We start from the raw sequence: 25064 nt of genomic DNA, 5'->3' as shown, positions 1-25064 counted from the left end.
CATGACCATCCTCTATAAGACAGCAGTCCTCCCACCCCCACCCAACCCCTGAACCTGCCTTGTTTTCAGCAACAGTACTACCGACCTTCTGGATTTTCAGCTTCCTGCCAGTGGAGTGCGGGCAGGGCCATTATTTGCTGTCTGGTGTGCATTCTCTGGTGTAACCCTGGTACTCGTCAACAGGTGTTAAGTGTTAGCGGCTCAGTTGCATCTGAATCTTTGTGACCCCATGGACTCCAGCCCACCAGGTTCCTCTGTCCATGGAATTCTCCAGGCAAGAATGCTGGAGGGCATAGCCATTGCCTTCTGCAACAGGTCTTCCCAACTCAGTGACTAAACCTGGGTCTCCTGCACTGCAGGCATACTGCAGTAGCATGTGAGCTACTAGGGAAGCCCCATCAACAGGGAAGTGCCCAATAAATATTTTCTAAATGAATTAATTTGCAAAGCACTGATGACCCTCTATTATCAGACACTGAACTTCCTTTCCAGGTTCCTCTCCCACAAGAGGTTCATCTCTGAAATGCCTCAGGCAAATCTAGCCTCATGTCTCCTCACTCTTCCAGGCCAGTCTAGAAGGCAGCTCTTCTTTGAAGCATCTCAACTATTGACTCCTCTGAGCTCACAATCCACATCACCTGTATCTTCCATGTTCACTTCCTTCTGCTTTGCTTTATGTTACCGCCAGGCTAGGGCATTTGGAGGGCAGACACTGTTTTCATCAAGCTTGTAGCTCCAGGCGGAGAAGGCAATGGCACCCCACTCCAGTACTCTTGCCTGGCAAATCCCATGGACGGAGGAGCCTGGTAGGCTGCAGTCCATGGGGTCGCTGAGGGTCAGACACGACTGAGAGACTTCACTTTCACTTTTCACTTGCATGCATTGGAGAAGGAAATGGCAACCCACTCTGGTGTTCTTGCCTGGAGAATCCCAGGGATGGGGGAGCCTGGTGGGCTGCCGTCTCTGGGGTCGCACAGAGTCGGACACGACTGAAGCGACTTAGCAGCAGCAGCAGTAGCTCTAGGATCTGGCTAAACACACAGACACTGGCAAAGAGCAGGCAAAACTGGGCATGTGGCCTCATATCTTTTTTTTTTTTTTAATAAAATGAGAAAATCTTCTATGATAAGACTGACTTCCTAGACTGGTGTCTGACACTTGGTAGGAACTCAGTAATAAGTTGAATATTAAGGTTTTTTTCCCGTTTGTATTAAAAGGTAAGTAATCAAGGAAGAGCCTGCATTAAACCTCACCATTTTACCACACTGTGAACTGGACTGTTGGATGCTCTCCTCTGAGGTTATGGTACTATGGGAGGGGAGAAGAGAAATGAGCACAGCGGGCAGGGCCCGAGGTCAGGGCAGAGGGGGCTCTGACCCAAGAGAAGGAAACACCCACTGTCTAGAGGCAACAAGTAACAACTGTGAACTTCTATTCCTCCCTATCCAAAAGCACCCAGAGCATTACAGACAGGAAATGCCAGCCAGTGACAGGCAGCTGTAAACCCTTGGTAAATCTGATTTTCACTTTCCTGAAGGGGTTTGCACGCCTGAATACATCAATCCTCAGGCTGTGGGTCTAAACTGCTCTGAAGGTTTTTTTTTAAAAAAAAATCAAAGACCAGGGAAGATTTGAAGAAAGTGCTTCAGTGTGTCCAAAAGTTTCCCTCAGAGCTCAAGCCAGTCCTTAAAGAGCAGAGGTTCTCTGTGAACTCTCCAAAAGGCTCCCAGAGCTCCCGGGGACATAAACCCAGGTGAGGACGCACGTAAGCAAGGGGCAAAGAGTGAAGCTGGGAGCCAGTCCCGTCTGTTCCTCAGCCCCTGCACGAGATAACCGCCCAGTTAGCCCAGAAGGAAAGCAACATAATTTCTGGCTTACTTTCATTTTGATGTAACTATTATGATGAATAAAACTTGATGAAAAAAGATCTTGAGTCCATGGACAACATACAGTCCCTTGAAGTTGCTTTTTCCCAAGTTTGAATGGAAGGTTGAAATTCAGTGTTCACACATGCTTTAACCACTAATGTGGCATTCTCTTGTGAGCCTGATAAAGAATATTCCTATTATACTTGAAAAACAGTAAACTGCCTAGGTTTCAGCTCCAGTTATATGAATTTCCAGAAACTAAAAATGAGCAGAAAAGTCTCTGAGGACAGGCTGTTGCTGGGCTACTGTGAAGCTCCACAGTGAGAGAGCTCAGGAAAGCACCCACCTTTCCCCTACTGAGTTCCGAGGGCAACCCCAAAGGTAGGCGTTCCAGTTAGTTTGTAAGCCAGCTGCTCTGGCTTCTATGAGCACCAATAGCAAGTGTTCTAAAGGAATGCTAGGTCGTCTGGTGGTTTTGAGAGGCAAGGGCCATGTTGCTTTCATCTCTGAATCCCTCAGTGCCTTCATGTAATATACATGTACAGTTCAGTTCAGTTCAGACGCTCAGTCGTGTCCGACTCTTTGCAACCCCATGAATCGCAGCACGCCAGGCCTCCCTGTCCATCACCAACTCCCGGAGTTCACTCAAACTCACGTCCATAGAGTCAGTGATGCCATCCAGACATCTCATCCTCTGTCGTCCCCTTCTCCTCCTGCCCCCAATCCCTCCCAGCATCAGAGTCTTTTCCAATGAGTCAGCTCTTCGCATGAGGTGGCCAAAGTACTGGAGTTTCAGCTTTAGCATCATTCCTTCCAAAGAAATCCCAGGGCTGATCTCTTTCAGAATGGACTGGTTGGATATCCTTGCAGTCCAAGGGACTACTCAAGAGTCTTCTCCAACACCACAGTTCAAAAGCATCAATTCTTCGGCGCTCAGCCTTCTTCACAGTCCAACTCTCACATCCATACATGACCACAGGAAAAACCATAGCCTTGACTAGACGAACCTTTATTGGCAAAGTAATGTCTCTGCTTTTGAATATGCTATCTAGGTTGATCTTAACTTTCCTTCCAAGGAGTAAGCATCTTTTAATTCCATGGCTGCAGTCACCATCTGCAGTGATTTTGGAGCCCCAAAAAATAAAATCTGACACTGTTTCTCCATCTATTTCCCATGAAGTGATGGGACCGGATGCCATGATCTTCATTTTCTGAATGTTGAGCTTTAAGCCAACTTCTTCACTCTCCACCTTCACTTTCATCAAGAGGCTTTTGAGTTCCTCTTCACTTTCTGCCATAAGGGTGGTGTCATCTGCACATCTGAGGTTATTGATATTTCTCCTGGCAATCTTGATTCCAGCTTGTGCTTCTTCCAGCCCAGTGTTTCTCATGATGTACTCTGCATATAAGTTAAATAAGCAGGGTGACAGTGTATAGCCTTGACATACTCCTTTTCCTATTTGGAACCAGTCTGTTGTTCCATGTCCAGTTCTAACTGTTGCTTCCTGACCTGCATACAGATTTCTCAAGAGGCAGATCAGGTGGTCTGGTATTCCCATCTCTTTCAGAATTTTCCACAGTTTATTGTGATCCACACAGTCAAAGGATTTGGCATAGTCAATAAAGCAGAAACAGATGTTTTTCTGGAACTCTCTTGCTTTTTCCATGATCCAGTGGATGTTGGCAATTTGATCTCTGGTTCCTGGGCCTTTTCTAAAACCAGCTTGAACATCAGGAATTTCATGGTTCACATATTGCTGAAGCCTGGCTTGGAGAATTTTGAGCATTACTTTACTAGCATGTGAGATGAGTGCAATTGTGCGGTAGTTTGAGCATTCTTTGGCATTGCCTTTCTTTGGGATTGGAATGAAAACTGACCTTTTCCAGTCCTGTGGCCACTGCTGAGTTTCCAAATTTGCTGGCATATTGAGTGCAGCACTTTCACAGCATCATCTTTCAGGATCTGAAATAGCTCAACTGGAATTCCATCACCTCCACTAGCTTTGTTCATAGTGATGCTTTCTAAGGCCCACTTGACTTCACATTTCAGGATACAGCTGTGTTTAATTTCACCTTGAGCAGGAGTGATTTCTCTGCCAGGTGACAGGCTAATGGCACACATGACCAGTCCAATGGCTTGTCGGTTCAGAGTGACCTGTACAAGGAAGCCCACGAAGGGCCTTCACAGAATGGAAGCCCTCTCAGGATTTCCAATCCCAAACTGGCCCCAGTTTCTGGCATGCTTCAGGTAAATTCAGTTTTCAAGAAGGCGTTCTATCCAGATCCCCTCCACCCTTCTCTGTAACTCAATCCTCAACTCAGGTTTTCTAGATCTCCCAGGATGGTCTGGGAGAATCCATATTCCTAGGTGAGTTGAACCTTCTCGAGCAAAGTTCAAAGAATGAATGGGTTCAGAGGCAACCACCGGACCTGTAAAGTTTCAGTAGCTGTAACTCCCAGAAGATAGGCTGTTACTTCATCAAGGAATTTCTTAAGGTAATGACAGGAGGGCTGTACCAGATGGGCTTATCTGCGACGTACTGTTCTCCTGCTACCATTGCAGCATTATACCCCAACGTTTCAATAATTTACATTCTGAAAATAAGTTAGTTTTTAAATTTAAAGGGGGGGGGTGCCGGGGAATGCAAGCAATCAAGCACAGCGTCAATAACTCCTAGGACATCTACAATTAACATTCATAAAGACACCAAACCAAGACGACCAAAAATGCTTTACATGTAAGTACTCAAGTATTTGCCTGTTTACTGCTGCTACTGCTAAGTCGCTTCAGTCGTGTGCGACCCCACAGACAGCAGCCCACCAGGCTCCCCCGTCCCTGGGATTTTCCAGGCAAGAACACTGGAGTGGGCTGCCATTTCCTTCTCCAATGTTACTACTCAGCACCTAAAAGGCAAAAAATATAAACATTTTTGTCCACTAAGATACAATTGTAGCTAACATCTTTCTCATCAGAAACGTAAAACATGATGGAGAGGCCCTCATAGGCTGAGCTTTCGCCAACGGATCCGTAATCTAAAGGGGCCAGGCGCATCCTTTATCAAAGTGACACCCTTTGGGAAGAAATGGAAAAGTTGAATTAAGCACTAGTAACAACAGTCACACAACGTGAGTGCGTTGTTTTACACGTTAGTTCACTCATCCTCACAATAACCCTATGAGATGAGAACCATCTTCATCATCCCCGTTGTTGTAACAGTCGCGGAAAGTGAGGCAGAGAAACTTGTAGAAACGCGTTGGCTTAAGTGATAGAGGTAAGATCGCAGGGCCTCTGGCGTTAGAGTCTACGCCAAACTGGAATCACCTGGGCGGGGGTGGTCTTTCGAACCCCCATCCTCAGCCTGGTGTAGCTGATAGCCTCTGCGACCCGGGCACGCACCGGGATGGTTGCCAGGAGATTCCAAGCAAAGTTCGGGAACCGCTAGGTCCGCGTGCGCGTCACCACTAGGGCATGAAGGGATCGCCAGTTCTGGCATTTCTCTGGCCCGAGAGTTTCTTCACTGAGGCGCTGAACCCGAGGTAGAGAGAGAAATCAAAAGGGGAAGAAGGGGCGCTCAGCCTCCGCGCGGGGGCGGACAAAACGCCCGCCGGGCCCCGGCGGTCTGGAGGGGGTGGCGCCCCGAGCCGGCAGGGGTCTCGGCAGCGTGGGAGGGGGCGCAGGGTCGCCGTCCCTCGTGGGGGCGGGGGCGCGCTCGCCTCTCACCCGACCCCTCTCGGGCCGGCCCGATCTGCCGGGGAAGGACTGCCCGACCCCCGGCCGCCTGCAGCCTTCCGGACCCGCTCCCGGCCCCGGCGCGCGGGTCTGAGCCTGCCCGGCGGGACGTAAGTTACTTCGTGCGGCCGGGCAGAACCCGGAAAGTTGGCTACTGTCCCCGCCCGGGCGCGGATGGGAGGCCCGGGGTTGGGTGAGGGGAGTGGCGGGCGCGAGATGAGACCCCGGGTGTACGGAGGCGGCGTCCCGGCTCCCCGGCCCGGCCGTGCGGGACCCTTTCCGTCCCCCACCGTGTACCCACCCGGAGGTGAAATCCTGCTGCACGCTCAGCAGCCGCTCGCGCAGGGTCTCCAGCATCGCCGCCGCGTCTCAGCTGCTCAGGCCGCCACCGCCCCCCCGAACCTGTCACCTCACGCCCCGCGCCCCGCCCCGCCCCCCGCTCTTGCTCGTCCCCGCGGCGCGGCCCTTCCGCGTCCCCGCCCGCACCCCACGGCCGGCCCCGCCCACGCCCTTGCTCGCCCCCGCGGCCGGCCCCGCCTCCCGCCCTTGCTCGTCCCCGCGTCCCCGCCCCGACGCCGCGCGCCGGCCCCGCCCCCGCCCCAGCCCTTGCTCGCCCGTGAGGCGCGACCGTTCCGCGTTCCCGCCCCGCCCTTGCTCGTCCCCGCGGCGCGGCCCCTTCCGCGTTCCCGCCCCGCCCCACACCGGCCCGCGCAGCCGCAGTGGGGCGCGCCGGCTAGGGCTGCGGGAAAAGGGGGTGGTCCCTCCCCGCAGGCGGAGACAGCCCGCCGCTCTGACGCTCTGTTCTCGCCCCACCCCGGCCGGCTGCCTTTCCTCTCTAAAATAGAAGCGGCCGCGTCAAAGAATGCTTTACATTCAGCGCTTCCTTGAGTGAGTGGACCTGTCGCGGACACTCTCCTGGGCTCTGGTTCCAGGATCTGAGCCCGCTGGTTCTGACCTTGGATGATGAAAGTTAACCACTCACAGCTTCGGTTTCTTCGATGAGAAAGTGGTGACTGTTCCGACCGCCTGACTTTCCATTCTTCTCGTCAGCCTGTCCCAGCAGGCTTTCGGGCCTTCGCACCGAAGGCGGCGGCCTTTGTCGTGTCACCCGTGGCTTCCATTTGTTACTTCTCTGATTTTTTTTCTCGACCTCTTGGTTCTGATGCCATTCCTTATCCCAGTCTTAAGACTCCATACTTGCACGCTCTCAGCCCATTCCTCCTCCTCCTGTTTTAACTGCTTCTCCAGAGGCTGCATTTGCAGCCTCCCGCCCTTCTTGTATGCTCTCTGCCTGGGTTTTTCTATCCATTACAATGCGGTAAATTCTATCAAGGCACAGGTGACGCCCGAGATCTCCATCTTCAGCCCAGTCCTCCCTCCCCCTGCTTCAGGTCACACCAATTATTAACTCCACCTGTATCCAACAGGCATCTGCAAACCCCAAACACCAAAAATTGAAAATGTGATTGCAAGCTCACTTTCGAACCTAATCCCAGCCTCTTCCATTTCATTAAGTGGCACCACCATCCACCTGGTTGCTCAAGTTAAGCCACCCGAAATTACCCAGTTCTATTCCTCACCTGCTGAATATTAATTCATCAAGTCCAGTCAACTCTACTTCTAAAGTATTGGTAGAACCTGCTCCTCTTTCTCTGTCTTCACTAAAATCACCCTGGTCCAAGACACCATAGTCTTTCACCAGGAATACTGAGGTATCTGATTCTCCTCTTTCACCATGTACACCCCCATAACGCATCCTTGACACAACAGCCAAAGAGAATTATTTAAAAAGAGCAATCAGATCATGTTGCTTTCCTGCTTTAAATCCTTCTGTGCTCTTAGGAAAAAAGTCAAACTCCTCACTGGGCTTACAAAGTCTCAAAATTTGAACCCTTCCTGATCTTCTACCTAAAGTACTACTCACCTGTCATTCCTTGACATGTAAGCCGCAATAACCTTTGGTGTGTTGTGTGTTCCCTGAAAATCCTAGGTTCATTTCCTAGGCCTTTTCACAAGCTTTTCTCCAAATTATCCCACCACCAGCTCCTTTGTGGTATTCGATCTCAGTTGGGGTAACAGGCAAAGTTAGACTTGGAATACGGAATGAAGCAGGGCAAAGAGTTTTGCCAAGAGAACGCACTGGTCATAGCAAATACCCTCTTCCAACAACACAAGAGAAGACGCTACACATGGACATCACCAGATGGTCAACACCAAAATCAGATTGATTATATTCTTTGCAGCCAAAGTTGGAGAAGCTCTGTACAGTCAGCAAAAACAAGACTGGGAGCTGACTGTGGCTCAGATCATGAGCTCCTTATTACCAAATTCAGACTTAAATTGAAGAAAGTAGGGAAAACCACTAGACCATTCAGGTATGCTGCTGCTAAGTCACTTCAGTTGTGTCCGACTCTGTGCGACCCCTGAGACGGCAGCCCACCAGGCTCCCCTGTCCCTGGGATTCTCCAGGCAAGAACACTGGAGTGGGTTGCCATTTCCTTCTCCAATGCATGAAAGTGAAAAGTGAAAGTGAAGTCACTCAGTCGTGTCCAACCCTCAGCGACCCCATGGACTGCAGCCTACCAGGCTCCTCTGTCCATGGGATTTGCCAGGCAAGAGTACTGGAGTGGGGTGCCATTGCCTTCTCCATTCAGGTATGACCTAAATCAAATCCCTTATGATTATACAGTGGAAGTGAGAAATAGATTTAAGGGACTAGATCTGATAGAGTGCCTGATGAACTATGGATGGAGGTTCGTGACATGGTACAGAAGACAGGGATCAAGACCATCCCCATGGAAAAGAAATGCAAAAAAGCAAAATGGCTGTCTGGGGAGGCCTTACAAATAGCTGTGAAAAGAAGAGAAGCGAAAAGCAAAGGAGAAAAGGAAAGATATAAGCATCTGAATGCAGAGTTCCAAAGAATAGCAAGAAGAGATAAGAAAGCCTTCCTCAGTGATCAATGCAAAGAAATAAAGGAAAACAACAGAATGGGAAAGACTAGATATCTCTTCAAGAAAATTAGAGATACCAAGGGAACGTTTCATGCAAAGATGGGCTCAATAAAGGACAGAAATGGTATGGACCTAACAGAAGCAGAAGATATTAAGAAGAGGTGGCGAGAATACACAGAAGAACTGTACAAAAAAGATCTTCATGATCCAGATAATCACGATGGTGTGATCACTCACCTAGAGTCAGACATCCTGGAATGTGAAGTTAAGTGGGCCTTAGAAAGCATCACTATGAACAAAGCTAGTGGAGGTAATGGAATTCCAGTTGAGCTATTTCAAATCCTGAAAGATGATGCTGTGAAAGTGCTGCACTCAATATGCCAGCAAAAACTCAGCAGTGGCCACAGGACTGGAAAAGGTTAGTTTTCATTCCAATCCCAAAGAAAGGCAATGCCAAAGAATGCTCAAACTACTACACAATTGCACTCATCTCACATGCTAGTAAAGTAATGCTCAAAATTCTCCAAGCCAGGCTTCAGCAATACATGAACCATGAACTTCCAGATGTTCAAGCTGGTTTTAGAAAAGGCAGAGGAACCAGAGATCAAATTGCCAACTTCCACTGGATCATCAAAAAAGCAAGAGAATTCCAGAAAAACATTTCTTTCTGCTTTACTGACTTTGCCAAAGCCTTTGTGTGGATCACAATAAACTGTGGAAAATTCTGAAAGAGATGGGAATACCAGACCACCTGATCTGCCTCTTGAGAAACCTATATGCAGGTCAGGAAGCAACAGTTAGAACTGGACATGGAACAACAGACTGGTTCCAAATAGGAAAAGGAGTACGTCAAGGCTGTATGTTGTCACCCTGCTTATTTAACTTCTATGCAGAATACATCATGAGAAACACTGGGCTGGAAGAAGCACAAGCTGGAATCAAGATTGCCAGGAAAAATATCAATAACCTCAGATGTGCAGATGACACCACCCTTATGGCAGAAAGTGAAGAAGAACTCAAAAGCCTCTTGATGAAAGTGAAAGAGGAGAGTGAAAAAGTTGGCTTAAAGCTCAACATTCAGAAAACGAAGATCATGGCATCTGGTCCCATCACTTCATGGGAAATAGATGGGGAAACAGTGGAAACAGTGTCAGACTTTATTTTTTGGGGCTCCAAAATCACTGCAGATGGTGACTGCAGCCATGAAATTAAAAGACGCTTATTCCTTGGAAGGAAAATTATGACCAACGTAGATAGCATATTCAAAAGTAGAGACATTACTTTGCCAACAAAGGTCCGTCTAGTCAAGGCTATGGTTTTTCCAGGAGTCATGTATGGATGTGAGAGTTGGACTGTGAAGAAAGCTGAGCGCCAAAGAATTGATGCTTTTGAACTGTGGTGTTGGAGAAGACTCTTGAGAGTCCGTTGGACTGCAAGGAGATCCAACCAGTCCATTGTAAAGGAGATCAGTCCTGGATGTTCTTTGGAAGGAATGATACTAAAGCTGAAACTCCAGTACTTTGGCCACCTCATGCGAAGAGTTGACTCATTGGAAAAGACCCTGATGGTGGGAGGGATTGGGGGCAGGAGGAGAAGGGGACGACAGAGGATGAGATGGCTGGATGGCATCACCGACTTGATAGACGTGAGTTTGAGTGAACTCCAGGAGTTGGTGATGGACAGGGAGGCCTGGCGTGCTGCAATTCACGGTGTCGTAAAGAGTCGGACACAACTGAGCGACTGAACTGAACTGAACGTAGATCTTTTCTGATCATTCCAGTTACAGGCCCAACCACTTCCTATACATCCTGTTTCTCAACTTAGTACATGATACTATCTGACAATTTATTTAGTAATTGCTTAATTAAGAAAAAGTTATCCGGGGCTTCCCTGGTGGTCCAGTGGTTAAGAATCTGCCTTGCAATGTAAGGGACACTAGTTCAGTCCCTTGTCCCGGAAGATCCCACATGCTGCTGGGAAACTGAGCCTGTATGCACAACTACCGAAGCGCTGGTGCCCTGGATCCGGTGCTCCACAGCAAGGAGCCACTGCAATGGGAAGTCCATGGGCCACCACTGGAGAGTAGCCCTTGCTTGCCACAACTAGAGACAGCTCTGGCTCGCCCAACGGTGAAGACCCAGCACAGCCAGAAATAAATAGATATTTTAAAAGAAAGAAGTTGTTTATTTGCTCACACATTTATTTTAAAACGGGGTCTGAGACTAGGGTGAGGTGGGTAAGGCAGGTGTAAAACTTAAGGGGGAACTAAAAACCTTAATAAATCAAATAATATTTAAATGCAACATTCGAAAAGTTTTAAATTAATGAAAAAAATTGTGATGAACAAAATATCAACATTTTAAAGACAGGATCTACTAGTGGCTGAGATTGAATGAGGCAAATGAGAGGGGCTGTGAGGATAGACTTTTCCTGGCGGAGCCAAGGTGACTATTCTGATTAGTGGTTTAGGGAATTAGGGACCTGGCCCCCTCCTCTCTTTTTCTTGGGTGCAAACATCCAGTAAAGAACAGCCATTCTTCTCCATAAGGACAGGCTGCCAGGCGAGGAGACTGTGGTGACCTGTCCTTTCTGTGACTGGGTAGACAAGTCTTATCCTGAGGTTCTGTAATAGGAGTTCTGCTTGTCCATGTCTTGCTCCTCTTGTGCTTCATTAGCCTTACCAGAAATGAAAGTGATGGGTGCTTTATGCTGACTTTCTTCTTTCTTAGTTGAGACAAGTAATAGAGAGGGGTGCTGTTTACTGAGTCTCTACCACCTGGAAATAATACCTGGTATAGAGTAAGCGACTGAATGATCCGGTCTATGGAGACAGATTCCTCAGTATCTAGTAGATGTGGAAACCACAGGTACTGAAGAGCAAATAAATAGTTTTCATTTTATTCAATGTAAATAAACTCCTCTGCTCATAAGCTTTCAATTTACTAAGTTTTACAGATTTCAATAAGGCACCAAATCACATCAAAAAGAGTCTGCCTGTCACTAGAAAATAGTTTTATGTGTGCCCAGTCATTTTTGTCTTGACCACTGCATTATTAGTCTATAGCATGTTGGTCCTTCATTTTGAGATGTTTTATGAACATTCTTAAACCCATCATATCTGATAAACCTCAAAACAGAAGTTTTAAAAGTGCTAAAAAGAAATAATTATAAGGAAAGAAAAGTAAATTTAAAAATAATGAAAGTAGAAAATAACAACTGTGACACGTGAGTTGTTTTATAGGAATGATTAAGGACCTGAGTTGAAGCATGTGACAAGTTGTGTCAACTTAAGTAATAGTGGTCAGAAACAAGACTGGCAAAATGAAAAAATAAAATTTTTAAGTACAGAGAACCAACATCAATATTGGAGGCTATTATGTATTAGTCACTCAGTCATGTCCGACTCTTTGTGACCCCATGGAACGTAGCCCACCAGGCTCCTCTGTCCATGGAATTCTCCAGGCAAGAATACTGGAGTGGGTAGCCATTCCCTTCTTCAGGGGCTTTTTCTGACCCAGGGATCAAACCAGGGTCCCCTGCATTGTAGGCAGATTCGTTACCACTGAGCCACCAGAGAAGCCCAGGGGGCTATTGGCTTAATCTTAATTCAGCAACTGGTTGAGAGTTGATTTGAGAAGATGATAGCTAAGCATGGAGAAAGTTGTGGTGGTAAAACGTTTGGGGTGAGCACCAAAGCTGCTTAAGGAACTCCCTGTGGCAGGGCTTCCCTGGACCAGCAGTAGCAGCAACCCCTGGGAGCTCATAGCCAACTTGGAATCGCAGGCCCCACCCAGACCTACTGAATCAGAATCTGAGGTTTAATAAGATCCCCACGTGATCCATATTCATTTAAATACGAGAAGCACACAGCTCTAGGACACGGCTAAGGAAAGGGGCTTCCTAGTCCCAATGGATTCTTACTATAGACAAAGTGATAAATGAAGATTTGGTGGAACCGGAACTAAAGAAAAGATGCTATAAAAAGAACCCAGCAGACTTCATACCATTTTATTGGCAGAGATCTTTCAGAGTAATGGGAAAGGCACTATTGCCATTTGAGTTACAAGAATCTAACTTAGATTTGTAAAGGTATCTAACTTAGGTTTATAAAGATATCTATAATGTGCTGTTATTAACTTACTTATAAAAAACAAGACTTTTGACATCTTTAATTTTTAAGAATTTAAAGATGCAAAAAGAAAACAAAAACAATATTTTTGTGAAACAATTAGTCGTTCTAAGAATAAAGTAAGCTAAATAAAGCTAGAAGGTAACATTAGCATGGCATGTTGAAAAAGAAACCAGGAACCAGAGAGGTGGAGGAGGGGAGTTCCAACAGCAGAGCGAAGGTTAGAGCCCAGGTGAACTTAAAAGAAGAGGGAATGTGTGGGAGGGAATCAAAGTTTGAAGAAGGAAGATCACAAACCAACAAGGCAAGTACTGCGTGGAGTAAGACTCCCAGCAAAGTAGGGCATGAGCATTTTCACCGAGAGCCACATGGAAAGAAAAGTGAGGGACAGCTCAGCTGCATCAGTTTGTTTTGAAATCTCACTGTAAATAAATGTCATCAAGCGTCTAACCCCATCTTTCCTGCTCAGATGAGAGAAAGGTACTACTCAGTAGGTTAGAGGAGGAAACTTCTTTTATTTTTTGTCTGTGAAGTCTGCTGCTGCTGCTAAGTCGCGTCAGTCGTGTCCGATTCTGTGCGACCCCATAGTCTGCAGCCCACCAGGCTCCCCCGTCCCTGGGATACTCCAGGCAAGAACACTGGAGTGGGTTGCCATTTCCTTCTCCAATGCATGAAACTGAAAAGTGAAAGTGAAGTCGCTCAGTCGTGTCTGACTCTTCGCGACCCCATGGACTGCAGCACACCAGGCTCCTCTGTCCATGGGATTTTCCAGGCAAGAGTGCTGGAGTGGGGTGCCATTGCCTTCTCCGTCTGTGAAGTCTATATGATATGAAATATTCATTAATAACCAAGTAACTCCATTCATCCAAGTGTAGGGAGGGACCTGCATGAGTAGAGGAGAACAGATTCTATAATGTTGACAAATAAGTGGTTTTCCCTGGAGAAAGTATATCTCAGAAATTACATCTTCTGAACCACTATGGAACAGAAATCTCTTCGAGTGGGAGAATTTAATTCAAACTGAAACTTTAAAATAAGAACTACTTACAAAAAAAATGATTGAGACAGTTATTATCTATAGTTAAGGATCAGCTTAATATAGGTGGGGTGAGGGGGGAATTTCAATAACTGAAAAGGACTGAGGAAAAGGGCAAATAGGAGGCCCCATCCCGAGGAGTTCCTCTGTGTCCACAGGAGTTGCCCCTGTCAGTGGAAACTGATACAGTGAAACTGATTCTAACAGGAAACTAGAGCCCTTTAAATGCAGGTAAGTGGAGGGTTCTCAACCCTGGCTGCTTTTGAGAATCACTTGGGGAGCATTTAAAAAATATCAGTGCTGACCCAATCTCTGGAGATGCTGGTTTAGCTGGTCTGAGGCCACACCTCCTCAGCCACAGTGTTAACAGACTTCCCTGTGGGTTCTATCTTTGAGGACAAGCGAGCTGAGCGCTGAAACCTGAGCTGCCTGCAGGGAAGGGCGGCAGAAGCTCTGGCTGGAACAGCAGCTGTGACCTCAGAGTCCCCTGAGCTCCCTGACTCCAGGATTCCAGGCTGAATTCCATCCTCACTCTGCCGCTCCTTCAAACAGGCACCCTCCCCATCACTCCATTTGCAACATTTGGGGCACAAGCCACAGGGCGCTGGCTGATCTCGAAGCGCTGTGTGAAGGAGAGAGTGAATCCAGGTGCCTCGTGGGGGAGGCTGAGGCTCTGCCCAGGGGGATGGAGAACGGGTTTGCTTGAGCTACCCCGGGGCATGCTGCCCCTCATCCCTTAGGTAAGAACGCTCACAGCAAAGGAAGAGAACCCCAGGAACTGCCTGTGTTCTGAGACTCGGCTCCTGGAACTGGAAGGTTCCTGTTGTCTTTGAGGAAACCACAAATATTCTCGTGTCCTGAGCAGCTCTTAGTAGCTGTCATTTCAGAGAAAAAATGGCCCCTGTCCCCTCTCTTGGTGAGTCTTCCAGCCCCATTTATTTCTCTGTCTCTGACCCCTCCGCTCTCGCTTTTCACTCTTTCTCCGCCTTGCTCTACCACAGGACACCTGCCGCCTGGTGACTTCAGCTTGGTGCCCTCTCTTTACGCCTCTCCCTTTCTGGCATAGCTGCCAACTGGGCCCCTCCCTGGGTGACCAGAGGAAGGTTCAAGATCATTTCTCCAGTTCTGCTTTTAACAGAAAATGCCTCATATAAGCAAAGCTCTTTGCACCAGGCTGCCTCATGCTTTCCGTGTCTTCCGTGTCTGCCTGTAGCCCAAGGACCAGTCATAGCCCAGTCTACTGTGACCCAGGCTGCAGGGTCAACAGTATAGAATATGGGCAAGGATTGCTTTCAGCCTTTTTTTCGCCCTAAAAGAGGATTGTTTCTTAGACCTAGGAAAGGCAGAAACAAGCCTATAATAGCTAAATTAGAGACAAAGTATGCAACGTACCTGATAATGAAACTTGAGTGTGTACATGCATACTAAGCTGCTTCAGTTCTGCCCGACTCTTTGTGATCCCATGGACTGTAGCCCGCCAGGCTCCTCTGTCCATGGGATTCTCCAGACAAGGACACTGGAGTGGGTTGCCATCCTCTCCTCCTGGAGACCTTCTTGACCCAGAGATCGAACCCGAGCCTCTTACATCATCTCCTGCATTGGCAGGCGGGTTCTTTACCACCAGGGCTACCTGGGAAGCCCCAGTGAAGCTGGTATCGCTTCAGTTCAGAGGCTTACGCATAGTAAGTGATAAGTTTGCAAACACTGCCTTTATGATGTGCTGAGAATCTCAGTGAGGGGAGGGGGGAGAAAGAAAGTAGTTTCTTTCTCCAAAGTTCTCATGGACAAAAACACGGGGCTCCTCTGCTGTAACTACTGTATAATCTCCATTGATACACAGAAATGCAAGTGAACAGATGGGTTTATTGTCCTAATAAACCGTCGAACATGCCAATGAAAAGCCCGGGGCGTACACTGAATGGCTTGTTCCTCCGTGATTGGAGTTCTTTCCTGAAGTGAGCCTAATCGCTGTGCATTACACAATCGTAATCAGCCAGTGCTCGTCACCTGGCGGTCCCCAGCCAGGGAACACAGCACCAAACGACAGTGAGCTCACTGATGGAGAACTTCTCACAAAACCTCAACTTTTTTAAACAGTGGAGATGTCACAGGAGGAAAAGTACTCCTAACAAGAGCCTCATTCAAAACCTCTGAATTGAAGCAACACAAGCTTCATTATCAGGTATACTGGGTACTTTGTCTCTAACTTAGCTATTACAGGCTTATTTCCCCCTTTTATAGGTCTAAGAAACAATCCCTCATAATCTCCTTCTAGGGGGGAAAAAAAAAAGACCAAAAGCGATCTTTGTGACTCCAGCCGCTGCGTCTTACACAGCATTATTCTTTAACAAACAGAAAATGAATGAAAATAAAGATACTGATTCAAAAGACAGTGGAGAATATGAAGATGACTTTGAAAAGGACCTGGAGTGGTTGATTAATGAAAAAGAAAAAAGCGGTGCCAGCATAATGGAGATGGCTTGTGGGAATGAAGAGAATATTAACCAAGACTTAAAAGAGAATGAAACAGAAATAGAACACACCAAGCAGCTTTCTGATCCTGATAAATCTTTGAAGGATGAGGTTTCACTGAGAAGAAATGACTTTATTTCTGTACCAAGTATTCAACCTTTGGACCCCATATCAGATTCAGATAGTGAAAACTCTTTGCAAGAATCCAAACTAGAAAGCCATCAAGACCTGGAGGAGGAAGAGGATGAGGAATTAAGGAGATATATTATGGAGAAAATTATACAAGCCAACAGACTTCTACAAAATCAAGAACCAGTGAATGATAAAAGGGAACGCAAACTTAAATTCAAGGACAAATTAGTTGATTTAGAAGTTCCTCCTCTGGAAGACAGTGATACTTACAAAAATTATTTTGAAAATGAAAGTAATGTGTCTGGAAAACTGTCACAGTTATGTATTTCCAATGAATTTAGACAAGAAAATGTGATCCTGTCACTTACTGATGGAAATTGTGAAGAAAACAAGGATAGGAAAATCCTAATGGAGAGAGATGGAAAGTTTGAACTTGTGAATTTACAAGACATTAAGAGTCAGGGGGTTTTGCCTCCCATTAATAATGCTAATAGTACAGAAGGTGAACCTCAGCAGTTGTCACCCAGATCTCCCAATTCGTCTGTCAGTGGAGTCAAGAAAGAAGAGCCAGTAGCCAAAGTACATGCTCTTGCTCCCTCATCAACAGAAGAGCCACTGACTTACATCCCTCAGCCACCACCCAACCCCAAGACTTACCCAAGCTCTGCTGTCAACTCAGATTGAAGTAAGGGGAACGGAAAATCTAACCAGAGGACCCAGTCTGCAGATGTGTCTCCAGCGACCTCAACATTCTGTCTCTCTCCTCGACAGAAAGAACTGAAAAAACGACAAGAACAAAAGAGAGAAAAGCTGAAGAAAGAGGTGAGAGCACAAGTGGGCCTTATATTGAAAGTAGAATATGTTTCTATGTTTTATAAATTCAGTAAGAATTGACATGGTTCTTCAAATGTTTGGATACATGCACTTGCTTGTTTTTTCCTGTTGTTAAATTAAATGGTTAAGTGTTAACAATCTGTATTTACGGAACAAGCACCCTGATTACCCTGGTCCTTTCTTGTGAAGATCACAAAAGCATAGTAATAAATGACTTGTGTTAGAGCTAGAGGAGATCTCAACGATGGTTTCATCTGATCCTTTCCTTTTAAAGGTGAGGCTCAGAGAAGTTAAGTGACTCCTGAAAATAATCTCGATATGCTGTGCTGTGCTTCATTGCTCAGTTGTGTTTGACTCTTTGTGACCCCCTGGGCTGTAGGCTGCCAGGCTCCTCTGTCCATGGGGATTCTCCAGGCAAGAATACTGGTGTGGGTTGCCATGCCCTCCTCCAGGGCATCTTCCCAACCCAGAAATCAAACCCAGGTCTCACACATTGCAGGTGGATTCTTTACCATCGGAGCCACCAGGGAAGCCTATGAATACTGGAGTGGGTAGCCTGTCCCTTCTCTAGGGGATTTTCCCAACCCCCAAACTAGGGTTTCCTGCATTGCAGGTGGATTCTTTACCAGCTGAGCTATCAGGAAAGCCCAATTTTGACATGAGATAGGAGAAAATCAGATGTCAGATGGACAAAATGAAGGCACAAATTTGTTGGGGTTTAGAAGGCAACAAAGGAATTAGATTATAATTCTCTGGTGTGTGTGTATGTGTGTGTGTATATTTCATGCATCTTCCAGGACTACTGGATGGAAGAAATTTTCACATATTGAGGTATGGGGAATCCTGGCTTATACATGATTTGTCTTGAACGTTGTGCACTGCCTGGGAAGCCTCTTATGCTGACTAGGACAGCCTGCTATTTGAACAGCCCCTCTGCTTTCACCATTGGGGAAAAAAAAAAACCCCAGTACTTACCAGATTGTTTAGAATGCCTCCTTGAAGATAGGATAAATGCTCCCCACCTTCCCATGACACTCATGCTGGTTCTCCTTTGAAGATGAGGGCCCCTTCCCAGACACCAAGGCCGTACTGAATTACTGTGTACATGTTAATCTGTCTCTTTTGAAACCTTGAAGGAATGTACCCCTGTCATATTTGATATTTCATGTTCTTTGTTCTGACAAGATAAAAGACTGTGGTTCAGGCATCCAGAATGGAGCTGGGTGGCCATTGTGGATATGGTTTCAGATGTGTTCCTGTATCACTGAGAACCTGAATTTTCTGAACTGCGTCAAACTCAAGTATATCACCAGACCTCTTCAAAATACCATCTGCCAGCTTCAACCTGATGGTCTCAAGGTCTCCCCTTGTAGTTATTTAACCATTTCAGATACCAGCCAATCCTTGCTTAAGAAGCACCATTATTTTTTGCTAGCTTCAATCCTAATCCTGACAAACAACTCTGTGATTTGCATTTTTTGCCTATATATATGCCTCCCCTATTTTGTAATGCCGTGGAACACAATCCAGATGCTTCTTGAATTTGTGTCTCCTGGGCAATAGTCCTCAGTGTGGCTGGAATAAAACTCTTTTCTGTTCCTCTTATAGATTGTTATCAACACTACATTTTCTTGATTTCAGGGATTTTCGTTTTAATTTAAGAATAGAGCCTAATAACCTAACTGAAATGTCTCCAAGATGCCCTACAGAATCCAAAATTATTATTTTGAGGGGGGGTTGCTCCTAAAGAGAATAAAAGTGTTTTATAATTGAAAAAAAAAAAAAAAAAAGAAAAAAAAAAAAAAAAGACCAAAAGCAATTCTTGCCTGTGTTTGATACTGGCTGACCCTGCAAGCTGTGTCACAGTAGGTGGGGCTGTGACTGGTCCTCGGCCAACAGTGAAGAAGGAAACGCTGGGCTCTTAGGCTGAGCATGCGATGGATTTGGGGGTTCCTTCTCCTGATTGCCCACTGCTTCCTACCATGTCTCCCTCAGTCCTGTGAGGCTGAGTCCTCGGGATTTTCTGTAACATCACCTACTCAGCAAGAGACTGCTGAGGCCCTGCCCATGCCCGGCGCGCTACGAGATGCCAGGCGCACCTTACTGTGATGACAAGGATGGCTGTTACCCACTGAGACCTCATGAGGCAGGATTCTAGGCATGCTACCTGTGTTCTTTTCCCCATTTTACAGATGAGGAGATGAAGGACAGTAAGGCACCTCCCAACCCGTGAAGAGTCTCTAGTCTAGAGTGGAGGCGGTCAGAGTTTACATGTGGTGATGACAGCCCAGACGAAGGGTCACTCACCTCAACTTTGCTTTGGAAGAAAGGGTCACAAGACGGGGCCAGTTGTTGAGGCGTCCCCCGCCCCAAGACATTTCAATCTGGGCACATCGGTGCAAACTCCTGGAAGGTGCACGTGACTGGTTGGTGAAGTTTGGCATCTGGCCCAGCCTGCCCAGGAGGCTCCTCACAACAGCGCCTGGCTCCGTGATAGCTCTCCTGATGGGGGTTGAGCCCGGCTGGCCTGGCTTCACAGACTGGCAAGACCCGAGAGGGAGGGAGCAGAGGAGAGAGAGAGCCTGCCTGGGTCAGGAGCAGAGTAAGGGAGCAGGGGACCTGCCCAGGCCAGGCCCCCTTGCCCTCTGCCCTCTGGAGAGGAATGGGAGAGGGTTACACAGCCCCTGCCTGGGATCCACGGTAGAGACTCCCTTTCATGGAAACAAGAGGCTTCCCAGGGTAAATGTGAATCAGAGACCTGGGAGGACTCCAGGCGGGTGTGAAGGAGAGGAGGAAGGCTCAGGTTGGGGAATCCGTCCTCCCCATTGGCCAAGCTGACATGCTCTGCTTCTGTGTTTAGTCACAGTGAGTCACCCCAGGTCATTACCAGCCTCACTTCCTCAAACACAGAGGACTAAGGCACTGCTTGCTGAACTGCAGGAGGACAGACAGCATCCCAAGTCCGCTCCACACATGGAGGTCTGAGCAGGATACACAGAGCCCACCAGGGTTCACCCGTAGAAACAGCCTTTTGTGGGGTCCTAGCTGCAGCACGTGAGATCATCCCTGTGACACGCGGGATCTTTCTTTGTGGGGCGAGGGCTCAGCAGTTGCTGGTGGGCGGGCTTGGTTGCCCCGCAGCACGTGGGATCTTAGTTCCCCGACCGGGGATGGAATCTGCGACCCCTGTGTTGGGAGGCAGACTCTTAACCACCAGACCACCAGGGAAATCCCCAGAAACCTTTCCAAAGCCCCATCTGACTTTTATCCGCTTCACACTCTCTGAGAAAGGATTTTCAGGAGGGGCGGGTCACACTTCACAAGTGTCTGTATCATTTTACTGGGAGAAGTGCACAGCAGGGTCGGAATGGTGGAGACAGCAAGTCATCTTGGAGCAGGTCTTCTGGAAGAATCATTTGCACGACCCCTTATTTTATGCAGATCAATGCAAACAGGCATCACTTGTTTACAGAGGAAGGGTGTCACACGCTTTGGTGGGTGGATCTTAAAGCTTGTGGGGAAGAGGTTCACAAATTTGCATAAAATCTCTGGAGTCTCTGAAAGGGCAGATGCAGTAGAGTGTCTAACCCCTTCCTCTTCGAAGTCACCCAGCATATAAAACATCTCAGGGAGGATGAGCTGTCTCACTGAGGTCAGATGACAGGAAAACTTCAGGCTAGAGGGACCTCGGGGAGATTACCTTGGACGAAAGGGGAGTGGGGGAAGTTGGGGCAGACAGGTTTGTGCTGGTCACCTGGGCCCCCAGCGCAGCTTGAATTCTATCAAAAAAGAGGCTACTTTGGGCGAAGTGGAGGTTGCACACACGCATGTATGCGGTTGTGTGCACATCTGTGTGTGAGCAGAGGTCTGAGTCACAAAGCCGATCTCGTTGGGAGTCCAGCTGCCTTTAGCAGGAAATAACCAATACCTAATAATTAGGAGTTATCCTCTAACCTCCTGGGGTTGAAGCTGAATTTTGACTCTAGCCAAGATAAAGCTAATCTGGCTCTTTGACTTGAGACAATCTCTGGGGTTTGGGATTTATTATGGGGGAGGTACCCTACAGAGAGAAGAAAAACCATTCAAGTGATAGGCGAGTCGGAGGCTAATTTGAACAATAATTTTATCCCAAGCTGGCGAAGCAGAATATTCTGGCATCTTGAAGGAGATAGTAAGTCAGAAACGGGTTATGGTCCCCACCCCTTGTTTGTACTCCTGTGAGATACAGTCTGGGAGACGTGGGTCCTGAGGATGATTTTCTGAAGTGCCTTGTCTACCCTTGGGGAACCATAAACCATCCTGTCTTCATCTTTTAATCCAGGGCATCACCACTAAATGTTTGTAATACCTTACTGCATCTTCATTCACGCAGCCCTCAATCAAATCAGATCTGGGAGCTTCTCCCCCAGGCCAAATGGAAATCAGCCAAGGATCAGATCCAGCCTTCAAAACCTTCCTCTTTTTTTTTTCCCCCTCTTCACTGTCACTTCCTTAACTGCTATTAGCATTTTACCCAAACCTGATGATGTGTTTTGAGTGGGGAGAGAGTTTCCATTAACTCTCTGTCTCACCATCACTAAATTTAGCCTTCAATGTAAAGTCTCAAGTTCTTTGCCCTAAAAATAGCTTGGGGCTGAAATGGGAGCAGAAGTGAGGATCAGTGTCAGCTGTGTGTCCTCAGAAACCCATGGATGTTAAAGGTCAATAAACCCCCCTGGTCCTGCCCCCGCTTGGTCTTCACCTCCACCCTCTGGGGGTTCAGACACATTACTGCTCTTCCCAATCAGAACTCACCCACATCAGTGAACACCAGAGAGCATGGTCTGGAGGGCTGGGGGGCAGGCGCTACTCACTCTCTCAAACGTTTTGGAAAACTGACCAATTTTCCTTTGGAATTTTGACCTTGTAGTTATTTTTGGTGAGGGAGAAGAAAACAAATACTTATGATAGGCTTCTTGTCAATAAACTCTATACATAAAGTGCTTTATCAACTACTTTTAGTAAAAATGCTAAACAACAATGGTTGATATTAAATATATCCTTTCGAGGGCTTCCCTGGTGGCTCAGTGGTAAAGAATTCACCTGCCAAAGCAGGAGACATGGGTTCGGGAAGATCCGAATGCCGTGGAGCAACTAAGCCTGTGCAGCATGACTATTGAGCCTGCGCTCTAAAGCCCAGGAGCCACAACTGCTGAAGTCCCTGTGCCCTAGGGCCCATGCTCTGCAACAAGAGAAGCCACCGCCATGAGAAGCCTGTGCACCAAAACTAGAGAGTAGCCCTCTGTGGCCGCAGCTAGAGAAAAGCCCACTCAGCACTGGAGACCCAGCACAGCCAAAAATAAATAAATAAACAAGATTATAACATACTTACATATATATATGTATGTATGTATCAGTTCAGTTCAGTCGCTCAGTCGTGTCCGACAGTTTGTGACCCCATGAACTGCAGCACACCAGGCCTCCCTGTCCATCACCAACTCCCAGAGTTTACCCAAACTCATGTCCATCGAGTTGGTGATGCCATCCAACCATCTCATCCTCTGTCATCCCCTTCTCCTCCTGCCTTCAATCTTTCCCAGAATCAGGGTCTTTTCCAGTGAGTCAGTTCTTTGCATCAGGTGGCCAAAGTATATATGTGTGTGTGTGTGTGTGTGTGTGTGTGTCTCTCTCTCTCTCTCTATATATATATATATAAATAAATCCTGTTGAAAACTTAAGTTCCAGCTATTAAAATAGCATATCAAAGTGTTTTTTATTCATTTTTCACAAAACTGAAATATCCATCATTCTTAAACTACACACACAATTTAAAGACACAGAGAAATGAGTGGGTTGCAGTAGAGTTCCCTGCACTGGCATTCAGTAGGTTTTTATATCGCGGTCTTATGGAGTCAAGGGGGCAAGTCTGGATTTTAAACTTACTGCCCACGGATACTTCAGTTCTATGTCTTCTGTTTTGCTGAGCAGTAAAATTAACTGGTTCATTTTTAGATGGTACATTAGAGGCACAATTCTAGGTCGTGACTTTAGCCTGGTGTTCATCTGACAGACAGATGACTCTGCAGAACTCTCCTATTAGCAGCCAATTTGTGAAGAGTCGACGACAAATAATCTACGCTATCTACGGTTCTCTTGACCTAAGTCGCTGTAATGCCAGATGGCGAGCCCACAGCACCCTTGCTGTCTTGGCCCGGAGGCTGGCGGTCTGGAAGCTACCAAGCTTCTTCATGGCAGTACTGTTCTGGGGTTCTGAGCTAGGATGATGTGTACAGATGAGCTGATACTGCTAGGTGCATAGATGTCAGCTTCCAAAAACAGCTCTTCATGCTTATTTTCCAAATCTACAATGTTTGCCAGTGCAAAAACATTGAGGCACACAAAGACCTTGAAACTTTGATGACACACACAGACACAAGCACACACACACACACGCACAGTCCAGTCCAGCTTAAATCTCCACTTCCAGTCCTCCCCTCCTGGCACAGGCCTGGCCCAGGCTCTCTGGACCCTCAGAGGAGAGGAAGATGGACAAGTGGATGAGGACTGGGCTGGGCTTTCACTTTTGCTCCTCTGCCCTCTTCTGCTTTTAGGTTCTCCTGGGGGGTGGGGCAGGGAGCTGGCGGACAAACTAAGGGAAAAGGGAAGGATGCTCTATTTAACAGGGCGCAGGCAGGATCTTCTGCAGAGGCCCGGAGGCCCCCTGCCCACCCCCTGTCTCCAGCAGTGCTCTGACCTGGGCAGTCTGACTCCCCTCTTTCCCCCTTAGCCTCCAGCTCCCCGGCAGACCGCCCTCTGATGGGACCACCTCAGAGGAACACCCCACATCTCTCACGGCCCCTCGGGAGACTGTAAGGTACCCCTTGAGTCAGTTAAGCCCTTGTTTATCTGTACTCCACAGAGGCAGGGGGTTTGAGCCAGTTAGTTAATCAGTCAGACTAAATAAAGATGCGAGGCAGACATGATAAAAGCCACTGTGCCTCATTAAGGGCTTAACCAAATTACATGCATGAGAAATGAATGTTTGCTTGATGATGGAACTCCCCAGGCCAGGTCGCTCAGAATAAATGCCACCAACAAAAAATCACAGAGTCTAAACGATGCGTTATAGACAATACCCCGGCTGAAAAAACCATGCTCCTGAGGTTTATGTCAGTGTTTAGAAACCCAAGATGCATCTTGCCCCAACTGCAAAGTTACAAACGGTCATTTAGTCTCGAGGCTGCTTCTACAGGTTGCTGGTTTAACCCTTAAGGTGGCTGAATGACAATCGGAGCCCGAGTTCTGGGTGGGGAGTGGGGAACCATGATACGCGTATTGAGGAGGGTCAATCCTAATGGCCCCCCTCCACCTCAGGGCTCCTCTTCCCCAGGACTCTGAACCTTCGTTTGCCCCAAGCCCTTGCACTTGACCTAGGTCAGCCTGACTTAGCTAGTGCACCCAAATCACCAACCTCCTTCTCCACCTCTTTACTCAAACCCTCACTGAGATGAACAGGAAAGCAAGCAGAATTAATTCTTCAAACTAACATTGGGTTTTCTAGCGGCCCTTTCCTTTCTAAGAGTGCTTAAGTCTTTGGAAAAGAGTGTCTGGGATTTTTGCACTGTGTCTGGGATTTCACCTGGCCATGAGAGTCTGCAGGATCAAGCAGGGTACAAGATAATAAGATTATTCTCAAAGGTTGTCTCAGACTGTAATTATTCCTCTTTCTCAACTGCCTTTTAGCCTCTTGGGGCAAAATAAGCCATTTCTGGCAGCACAGCAGCACACTACTGCCCAGCCCACACCCTGCCCTCCAACCACCTGCCTGATTATTCTAAGAAAAGACCCCTCATTTCACTACAGGTATTATTCTTCTGGCGAGTCAATGTTGACTTTTGTAATAGATACATGTTGCTTTCGGCCGTCTAAC

The 25064-nt window shown here is 47.2% G+C and overlaps 1 protein-coding gene and 1 pseudogene across 18 annotated transcripts in view; one reads left to right on the top strand and one right to left on the bottom strand.

Moving 5' to 3' along the window:
• The window catches only part of DTNBP1 (dystrobrevin binding protein 1), a 191300-nt gene that overhangs the window by 95335 nt on the left and 70901 nt on the right, over window positions 1-25064 (bottom strand). For 7 of the 17 annotated variants that reach the window (XM_086370217.1, XM_086370220.1, XM_086370229.1 and 4 more), the window contains exon 1: window positions 5900-6057. The exons of 3 other annotated variants lie outside the window; for them this stretch is intronic. In XM_086370217.1, coding sequence (XP_086226343.1) covers window positions 5900-5955 — 56 coding nt within the window. In that variant the 5' untranslated portion in view covers window positions 5956-6057. Of the gene's footprint in view, window positions 1-5899; window positions 6058-6469; window positions 6490-6580; window positions 6871-16978; window positions 17099-25064 lie in introns of those variants that run through there. 7 more of the 17 variants (XM_086370216.1, XM_086370231.1, XM_086370224.1 and 4 more) reach the window with 6 other exon arrangements.
• LOC147347711 (coiled-coil domain-containing protein 181-like) lies at window positions 15041-18178 on the top strand (annotated as a pseudogene). Its single transcript, XR_015152516.1, has 2 exons — window positions 15041-17143; window positions 17953-18178. The product of XR_015152516.1 is annotated as a coiled-coil domain-containing protein 181-like (transcript).

This window comes from Bos grunniens, chromosome 23 (genome assembly GCF_055505025.1).
Source record: "Bos grunniens cultivar Pamir isolate PY7600 chromosome 23, Bosgru_T2T1.0, whole genome shotgun sequence".
Taxonomy (NCBI): Eukaryota; Metazoa; Chordata; class Mammalia; order Artiodactyla; family Bovidae; genus Bos; species Bos grunniens.
This window is presented reverse-complemented; position numbering and strand designations above follow the sequence as displayed.